Below are 10716 nucleotides of genomic sequence, written 5' to 3' on the forward strand. Positions count from 1 at the left end.
TCTCATCTCATCTCATCTCATCAATACGTATATATCGTGGGGTATAGCTACTAATTTTTGGCCAATGTCAGGTGCATGGAGGGAGGTGTAAAGCATGAAAATTAAGGTAAAGAACTAAATAGAGCATGTCATTCTTAGGACCAGCATAGGAACTTGAGCTTCTTGCTTGGCACCTGTTTTATGTTTGCATGTTTCCTCTCTCTCTCTCTACAGAATTCAAAAGGAATGGTGGTTAAAAAGTCAGAACGGAAAATAAAAACAGCGTTCAGTGAAAATTTTGAAATACCTGACATTGCCGAGTATGTTACTATGCCTTGTTCATTAAAACAATTCACACGTCCAAATGTCTCTTTCTACAGGCTTCCTTTGGGCACCTCATCTTGGCTTTAATGTTAATACACTATGGTTAACAACCTTTATCCTGCTAAGGAACAATTTGTCAAACTGCTTAACTGTTTGCACTACTGTATAACTACACTCATGATAACACTTCTGTAAAGGCTTAGCTTGTGAAGTGTAATACCTCTGATTTGAAACAGGCTTAAGCTTTTACTTAATATTCAACGTGTTTTTGCATGCTGGCCTGATTTTGACATCAAAATGAAGATAAGCTATAGGGAATACATAGTGAGATCTCTATTTCTGTGGGATTTTCAGAGGCATGTTACATGCAGTTAGCAAATATGTTGCCTTCCAGTTCCTCAGGATGTCTTCTGGAGTGCTCCTTAGGACTCTTGGCAGTACATTGCTGGCTCCTAAAAAAAAAAAAAAAAAAAAAAGTTAATAAATTGGTTTAGGAACAGATAAAAGAAAGGAAAAAAAGAAAGGAAAATAGTAATATTTAGCAATAATTTAGATATGTTAAAATCATAAAATATCTGAGGAATCTTAACTATTTCTGCTGAATCTCAACTTTAGGCCTGGAAGCTGGAAAATCAAAGCCTGGTTTAATAGTTATGAAATGTCCAATGCTTCAGCGGAATTTGAAGTTAAAAAATATGGTAAGAGAATATTTAATTTGGATGATATATATGAGGCCATTGCTCTTAGTTACAAGATATACTGCAGTGATAAAACCTGTTAGGTACTAAGGACATGATTCACAATGTGTTCAGTTCCTCATGGCTATGTCTGATTTATGGAAGAAGAATTTTTGTGTGTCTTACATATACATTTGGAATAACAAGCAACCAACAACAACAAAAACACATTTCATTTTTATACAAACTCAGCAACATTTGTCACAAATCATCCTTTTTCAGAGATGAGCTATTAAAACCATTCAAATACTGGTTAAGATCTTCATTAAAGACTAGAATGGAAAAAAAAAAAATCTAGCCATTTTCTCACAGTGAAATGCAGTTTAGAAGATGATTTGAGTTGTCCCCACATTCAAAAAATCTTTCTGTAAGGAAATACATGTACATAGTGTAAAAGAATAAAAACGTAGAAATACAAAAATTTGAAGGAATAAATGACTTGATATGTGTGCTGAAATTATGCTTTCTTGAAAATTTTAGTATGTTTTGTTCCTTTAAAACAAACAAAGAGAAACAAACCCCTGGACTTTATGAAAATGTCATTTTAACAAATCTATGTGTTTTTTTTTAGCTAGTAGGTAACTAGTAACAGAGCAGTGGATCCTACTGCATCCCCTGTAAATACCTATGTCGAGGATCACATAATAAAATCAGAAAATTAGGATTTTCTGGATTACCATCATGGGATAAATCCATTTTTTGTGCTTCAAGACTGCTTCATTAGGTGAAGCAAATAAGAGTAAGGGAAAGTGATCAGGAGATTTTTTTCAGAATGCTGATCCAAACTAAAAGGTAGTTCCATCCTCTCAGGGGGTGTTGTAACATGCCAGGAGTTTATGATATGTTTAAAGACACATGCCATGACATTTTGTTGTCTTTTTTTTTCTTTTTTTTTTATTTTCATGCAGAGCTTCCATCTTTTGAAGTCAAGCTCATCCCACTCCAGCCATACTACTCCATCTGGAATGAGAACTTTATATTTGATATTGAGGCAAAGTAAGTGTGTTTAAATAGATGTTATTTTAAGATGCTAATAAGTAGGTAATGAACTTTGCTGCTTCCTCCTCTCCTCATCATTAACAGTTAACCATGTTCAGGCTTTCCTAGAATCTGACTTTAGTCTTGCATAATCTCTGTTTCCTCTCCACTGACATTTGAGGCATCAGTGTAAAACACTACATGGGTCCAGGTGGTGGTGACCTAAAATGGAAAAAGATTTTCTGAATGCTTTATACTTTTAGAAATAGGATGGTGGTTTAGGATTCTCCACTGTGTTGCTATAAAAGATTACAGACAAACTGATAGGCTGTTTTCCTTTATACTTTTTGGTTTAAACATTTAGAAACAATCTAAAGCCTCAGATGTTGCTATTTAATGCAATTCAAACAGAGATGGATTAAAGTATGGATGTGAAAATTTGGGGGTATGAAATCTCCACAAAGCCCAGTGAAGTTTAGAAGTAATAAACTAGTGTTTATTTGAGAATTTTGAATTAATGTCTTGCTGTCTCTGTGGTGATTAAGTTAGGACCTGGTACAGGTGTTTTTTATTTTGGAAGAGGAATAAATTGTGTGAGAGGAGCACAGGCAGCTGGTCTTCTTTCATAGCTGGGAGGAATCTTTTCAGTTTCAAAGAAACAAGGACCATTTTACTGCTTCTGTTCACCTTTTTTTTTTCTTTGGTTTTGAGGATATGTATATATATCCTGTAATATATATCCTGAAATAAGGTACTCTGCATTATCTTAGAAACAATGAAATAATTATACTGCTTATTTCTCCCTATTTAGACAAAAGTTCAGACATATTTTAGGACAATTTTGACGTGTGAGAAGAGAGTTGAACACACACTATCAGCTAGTAACGCCAGGCCTTCACTAAAAACACCTCCTTAAAAATGTCAGCACCTCCTGGCTTTTTCAGATTAACCATGTTCCTTAACACTCTTTAAAGATAAAATAAAAAAGGGATCGCAACAAGTTATTGTAGTTTATATTGTTAAATTGTTGCTAGTGTTAAAGATTGGGTAAGTTTTATGCACATAAATGGTACCCAAGATACAGGAAGGTGAACAGTATAAAATGTATTAAATACTCATTACTTATTTTTTGAGCCATTAAAAAAAATAAAATACTGTATCTATTTACTTTTAATATTTTGATTATTAATGGTGTGCAATTTTTTGTTGCATAATACAAAAAAAAATACAAGAATAACTACTTGTTTATACTACTCTTATATCCTCACAATTAATGTTAAGATATGTTATGACAGTGAGTTTAAGTTCTGGTAATTTACTAATACAGAACAATTTTTTTTTTTCATTATATCAAGGTATTTAATTAAGCTTACTAGTCAAAGCCCCCTGGAGTAGTGTTTTTTTGCAAACATACATATAACTGAATAGTATAAGTATATGTTTCTGATTAGTCACTGTCGGGCAGTAATTTGCATCATCTCAGTATTTGATGGGATGGGTAAGGAGGAGATAGTCAATACAGAAGGGAGGAAAGATCCAGGTATTAAAATTGCTAATATAGTATGCAGATTACAGTAAAAAAGCCTCATCTGTACAGCTAAACTTTGTGACTTTGTCAAGCACTGACAGCAACTGACCTTTCAAGTAACTGTGCTTAAAGCTTTAATTAGATAGGCATTAAATATTAACATTAAACTATGGGAGTGTCACATGGTTTAAATATCATCACTCCTGACACCATGTCTGTTTCATCTTGCATTTGACTTCAGAAAACCCTCCACTTTGAGAACAGCGAACAAATTATTGTTATACTCAAACATTATCTAATATTTTCTGAGTTATTATTTCTTAGGTGTTCTCCTTACATGAGGAATTACTCTCATACATCAGGGGGCTTTGGTTGTACATGTTCTTGAACATGACACCTTTGAAGCATGTGTGCAGTCAGTGGAACTGTCCCAGGAAAGGTTCCCAAGACATGGAGCTTGAATACTAGCCCTTTGGCTAGTGCTTGTCACAGACCTGGCCTCAGCAATAGAGCACTCCCCAGATAACTCTATTAATTTTAATCATAATTACCTGATAATATCAGTGATAACTGGCTTTAATATTTTGATCCTTTATAAACTTTTATCTTTATGCTATTGCAGCACTCAATTTTGAGTTTACAGATGGAGCAATTCCTTCATATATGCTTCAATCCACATTACTATAATTTTTAAGAGGAAAAATCATGTTGAATAATTGTTTTCTGTTATATATTTTTTTTAAGTGGAAAAGGTCCTAGTGGGGTTAAACAGGCTTGCTTGACTTTCATCAAAATCAACAGATAGAATTCCTGATAACTGAACTTACTTCTCTGAATTGGCCATGCGTGTAATGAACAGTTATTTGATATATTGTTGTTTCTCATATTGATCGTTGCTTCTCTCAGTTACTAGTTTTTTCATTTTAAGCAGTTTTCATAGAAATTGCCTCACAGTCCTCTGAGAAACTTCAGTTTTGAATTTTAGCACTGGTATAGATCAGTGTTGCTGATCAAGCCAGTTCAAAACAGTCACCATTTAAACAAAAATAATTCATTATAGAGCTGAAAAGAAGCAGGATTTCCACAAACAAGAGACAACAACACTGGGGGTTGGACTAGATGACAGTTACAAGTCCCTCACACAAACCATTCTATGTTTCTATGGCATGAGTACAGGCACAGTACAAGCTGTGCTGCATGAGGATGCCATCTGCCAGGGTTTCCTTGGGAAAGGAGCCTGCCAGGTCCAACAATGTGCCCTGTTTTATCTCTCCATCACCCGTAGGGAGAGCTCAATGGTGTTCTGACCAGATGCATATCTGGCAAATACTTCACTTAGAAGGAATCTCTGTGCTACACTGCCTAAATGTATAGAAGATGCACAGGGTGGCAGGTGTCTTCTTTGCCTAGTGCAGATATGAAAAATTCAGTAGGTGAAATCTGACTCTGGAAGTCTTCAGAGGTACAAACACTTCACATGGGTCCCTGATACAGTTGCTCATGAGTTATCTAATACAAAAGAATTAGCTGTTCTTCCAAATTAAATAGATGCCTCCCTCGCTGTCTGTGAAGGGGATGAATTTCAAGAGACTCACATATCTCCCCAAATAAAGTTTTCCTTAATTTGTAAAATAAAACAAAATACAATAAAATGTTTAAATTACTGCAGTATATATTTTGTCAGATGATGTCTCCAGATGTGATTCTGTCAATGCAGTTTACTCCATATATTTGTCATGATGTGAAATCAGTGCTTTGTACATGGATATCTTACAAAAGTCTTCCTTATCAGTGGGTGGGATTATTTTTCATTTACAAGCTATTAGTTACAGTCAGAATACCCACAAATATCCCTATTTTATTGCAGCATAAAATGAATAGTCTGATTTATGCTCACTTTTATAATTTACTGATTAATCTCCCTTCTTTTCTTCCTTCCAAAGGCACTCTTATGGAAAAGGGATTCAAGGAGCTGCATACGTGCGATTTGGAATAATAGATGAAACTGAGAATAAAGTCTTTCTTCCAGGCCTGGAACAACAACTATCAGTAAGTACTAGAGTTCAGTGGAATTATTCAGATTTACCCCAGGTGAGCTGAATATTGTAAGAAATCATCAAAAGATAGATCGATGTATTACCACAGTCATGCTATGAGCAACAAATTTGTGCTAATCGCAACAAACCAGCAAGGGCTGTCACTATTTTTTTTTTCCACTTCTGTTTTAGATTCAAAATGGAAAAGAAAGAGTTACTTTAAATACATCACGTTTGGAAGAAAAACTAAGTAGGAGTATTTCTACTCTAGAAGGGTTTCGTTTATACGTTGCTGTTACTGCTGTAGAAACTGCAAGTGAGTATACAACGCCTTAGCTGATGCAGCCTGTAATATTTATGTTGATCTTCTTCTGGGATAATCCTTCATGTGAGAGAACTTGGCCCATATTAAGCAGCCCTGTGAGGGTATCTAAGATATTCTAGACTATCTGAAGCAGCATCAGTCACCTCTTTGGAAGCAACTAAATTGCTTCCCTTGAGATCTTGTTTGAGCACTTGCTTCAGCCAGGCCTACTCTTACCTACAAAGTTACTAGCTGGGCTCTGTGCCTTAACTTGCTTGCTCCTCAGCTTGTTGAGCTATTGGTGTAAAGGTGAGACATATACCACAGCCACAGTGTGATGTAGAAAAGGATGTAGCCCTTATGACTCTGCTAGTCCTCTTATGCCTTCCCACATTTTTATCAGACTGTATCTTATTGCCATCTTTCCACACCTAGTGCTGCAGTAAGCCATCTACAGAAACATTCTGGTATTAGATTATTAGTTGACCATTTCAACAGTCCCCCTAGATTCCTATTGAAAATATGATGCTAGGAGATCATCTTCCCAACATACCAGCTGGCCAACAACTGGCAGCAAACCCTACCTCCCTCTTCTGGGAGCCACTCTAAATCAGACCTAAACTGAAGAACCCCATTCCCACCTCATTATAGCCTCCCATGAGGTAACTGTAGAGCGATGGAGCTGACCCTTCAAACTTAGACAATATTTGTCCTATTGTTGTTTAAGACGGGATTGGTCTGTTTTATTTTAGTAGTCTGGAGTAAAATATCTGGTCAGAGCTAGATACTGAGACACTTGTATATTCAGTAGGCAGGATGGATGGGATAAACAGTACTCTAGGGTGTGTTGGTTCCCGCTGACTGTAAAAGTAGTCTAGTTACTCAGCTTAGAATTACTAGAATCCTAAACAAATATCCTAAAAATCCTGAATATTTATTAGGATTCCTTAGAATCTTAAAATTATGTCAAATGCATTCCAGCTGTGCACTTCCTCTCCTCTCCACACACAGGTTGTCTCCACACTTGCAGACTTGCTGCTTTAGCATTACTTATATGCATGACAGGGCAAGGCCAGTGGACTCTACTGGCGCCTTTGAAGCTCAGAGCATAAAAAGTAAAAAATAAGGACTTTGAATGTAAGCTCTTTTTTTTTTTTTTTTTTTTTTTTAGTTTAAAGTAAGTCATGTTTTTAGAAGTAGCTGGAGGAAGTGCTTTAACTAGAAATTAGCATCTTAGATGAGAAGCAGATGCCAGTACCAGTAGCCAAAACTGAAATAAATAAATAGATAAATAAACAAAAACTTTCAGAAAATTAGAGATTTAAGTCCCTCTACTGATTCTGAATGACTTTTTCATGAGATTTTACACAACCTTCTCCCAGTAACAAAGCCCAAGCTGGTCAGAGAGGCAGGACCACAGCCTCAGCACCAACGGTTGTATTCGTGCATTCTGTGTCTGCAAACGCCTTGTACCAACTGATGTGTTAGAGGTGAATTTTTGTGCTGTGAGGAAAACAGCCCTTTGCAGCTCTCCATATCCAAGCTGTGGAGAGCAGGCAGCTGCCAGTGCCATCCTGCTGGAGCAGCAGACACTTGAGCTGCCCTTGCACTGACCCTGCCCTGGTTGGTCTGTATCCATCTCTTCGTCTTCTCAGGACTGAAGATCTTTGGGGAGAGTTCATATTTTAATTTGCTTATATGCACTGCTTAAAATGGGATGAATCATAAAAATGGAAAACCATAATAAGCAAATAAATAGTTACTGCTCTCACAGCAACGTATACTGTTTGGTATTAACAGGTGGTGAGATGAGGGAAGAGGAACTCAGCAACGTGAAGTTTGTGAAATCTCCTTATGTGGTTGATCTGTCTAACACCAAAAAGTACTTTGTGCCTGGAGCCCCCTTCTCTGTTGTGGTATGTAGTATTTAGCTATCTGTTCTTCCATAGCAAGGGATTTATATCTGTTATGTTTATAAAATTCTTATCTGATCCAGTGGAGTTCTGTAGGAGAGACCTTCAGGAACAGGACCAACAAGGAGCTACTGTTGGTGTTTCTGGTTTGTCTTCAGCTTGAACAGGGAAATCAAAGCCAGAAACTTCTGTGTTTCTGTTCTGGAAGTCATCTGTGTACTGTTGCACTGCAATGGTTTATAAAACATGTAACAGTCTCTTCCTCTTTCATTATGGAAATGTTAAAAGAATCACATTTCATTAGATCAATCCTATATCAAATTAATTTCTGAAAAATGAAATACAGGGTGTTTACTTTTTTCAAAGTGCATTTAACTTTTTTTTTCTTGAATTTTTAAACTTCACACCTTCAGGTTTTCCTACAACATTTTCTATAAGTAATTAAGGCTAGCAATTTATCTAAAGTAGATAAAGTAAACTATCTCTGGGATCTGATGAGATCTGTAACAGATGCTACATGAAAATATGGAGCAGCTGTTAATCTGTGTTCATTGATTTTTAACTTAGAAGGAGTCCAGACTTAGTCAATCACTACCCTTCCTTCAAATAATGGAAAAAGACTGTTTTGTTTTTTTTTTTTAAATAGGCCTCTGTCACTTTGGTTGATGGCTCTCCTGCTGCCTCTCTGTCTGTCACTGCTACTGTCACCTCACCTGGAAAGTCCTCCATGAAGAAGACTGCACCTTCTAATAAAGAGGGCCTAGTCCAATTTACATTTGACATCCTGCAGATGCCAAACACTTCAGATAATGGTAAAGAAAACCCAAACATTCAGGTTTAAAAACATACTGTTGAGAAGAGCTCAAAAGACTGTTGCAAATGACTGTGAAGAAGTTCAGTTTTCATTGTTAGCACGGAGAAGGGAACATGATTTCTCACACCATAGCTTTGCATAACTTTGTCAAGGTTGTATAAGATATTATATAGACCAGAGCCCTGAGGGATGCCTCACTGAAGTTAATGACATTCTTGTACATCAGACCTTTGGGAATATGTGTATGGGTCATGGCACAACTTTGTGTGGTTCGGATGTGCATTTTCTTGGCATGGGGGAAGGGAATGGAACTGTAAACAACAACACCATGAGAAATACACCAAATGATGAGAAGAGGCTGTAGGAAAAGTTCATGTCCAATACAGACTCTAGTCTACATTTGGACTATGTCAGAGGGTTCAATTATGTGCACAATATAGAAAGAGAAAAAAGCTGTTGAAGTACCACTCTGTGATCTTAACCATAGATTCTGATTCAGAAAAAGACAAACCTGAAAACTATCAAGCACAAATATGGCAAAAGACCAAATAGCATCAGGTAATAAGTAGTGAAAATCACGTGTTTTTACAGATGCCAGGTTCTGCTAATGAATCTTAGTAGGGACTCATCTCATTTCCCAGCATTTTCTAAATAACCCAGCAAGATATGAATTAAGACTGACATTATTGTCTCTTAAGGGACACTTGGTCATTTTTCTCCCTGACAGGTAAAGGCTGAAGAAGGAAAAGAAAAATTAGAATCACCAGAAGCCAGTATCAGAGCTGAAAGATACCAGTCTACTAACCACAACTACCTCAGCATCAGCATCCACATACTGTCCTGGCACCCGGAGATACCTTACGTGTTACTTTGAACGACATTCATCAGTCTGGCAGTGGAAAGATTGACTATTTCTATTATATGGTAAATGGAATAGCCGGCATATAAATAATTTATTTTGGAAATTATATCTCCAGAATATCTGTTTATTTACTAATACATGGGAAGCCAGAGGGGGTCCAATGAAGCCAAGATGATACTTACCAAGAGGTTGAGCCAACTGGGCTTCTTAGGTGTGGGGAAGAAGAGGCTAAGAGAGAGTTACTAATAACCTGAAATTACTTGAAGAGAAATTACAGACATAACATAGACACACTTTCCTAGGCAGTACCATGCAATATGGCCATGCCATCCAATATGGACAGGCACTAAATTGAGCCAGGGGCAATACTACAGCTTGAAAGACTCATTTTGGAAAAGTCTTTTCACTAATGATGAATATAATACTGAAATAATTTCCACAGAGATTTTAGGGAATTACCACCCTCTGAAGCATTCAACACTTACTTAGAAAAAAAAACATATTTGATCTACTTACACTGACCAATCGTTGAGCAGACAGTTAGACCAGAGACTGCCACCAGTCCCTTTGCGATATATATTTACATATATTTTTGGATTCTTAATAATTATTTTTTTTTTTCTGGAGAAAGAGACATGACCATGAATTTTGTTCTGTAGTTTCTAATAGTCTAGAGCAAATAGGCCAATATGCATAATGTTTACATAATTATGTGGGTATACACATTTATTAAAAATACCGAGTTGACAGCCTCCCACTCTTTCCAATCTGAATTCTTTCTTTTTAAAAGTCAGTATTAAATATTATTTTTATTGATACGATTCTTATAAATACCTTTTCTTCAGCTATTATAAAATTACCTACCTTGTTGTGAGCAAATCATATGTATAGCTATATGATTCTCTCCCCACAAATAGAAAACCTAGTCATATTCTAAAAGATCTTGAATATCTCAGAAAATGCCTGTTGTAGTTAACTACTGCTTATTTCATGAATAATACATGCTTCTTAAATTGCCGAGGATCCATATTACTTCCATCTGATATCAGTTAACAGGCAAGTCACTGTCATCTCCAACAGAATATGTCATGAAGGGCCATTGAAGGCTTTGGCTATTAGGGTCTTAGATAGAATCCTGAAATTAGACCCAAAGATAGTTCTGTAAATGCAAAAGCCAGATACAATTGTGCTCAGCCAGGACCAGGCATGCGAGGTTATTTAATGTGCTGAAGGAGACAAAT

The 10716-nt window shown here is 36.4% G+C and overlaps 1 protein-coding gene across 1 annotated transcript in view; it reads left to right on the forward strand.

Moving 5' to 3' along the window:
• Positions 1-10716, forward strand: part of LOC137852158 (complement C4-A-like) — a 45876-nt gene that overhangs the window by 5186 nt on the left and 29974 nt on the right. The window contains 10 exon segments of the mRNA XM_068673550.1: positions 214-299; positions 919-1001; positions 1949-2036; positions 5490-5595; positions 5775-5898; positions 7687-7802; positions 8446-8588; positions 8590-8611; positions 9341-9437; positions 9440-9537. Coding sequence (XP_068529651.1) covers positions 214-299; positions 919-1001; positions 1949-2036; positions 5490-5595; positions 5775-5898; positions 7687-7802; positions 8446-8588; positions 8590-8611; positions 9341-9437; positions 9440-9537 — 963 coding nt within the window.

This window comes from Anas acuta, chromosome 1 (genome assembly GCF_963932015.1).
Source record: "Anas acuta chromosome 1, bAnaAcu1.1, whole genome shotgun sequence".
NCBI lineage: Eukaryota > Metazoa > Chordata > Aves > Anseriformes > Anatidae > Anas > Anas acuta.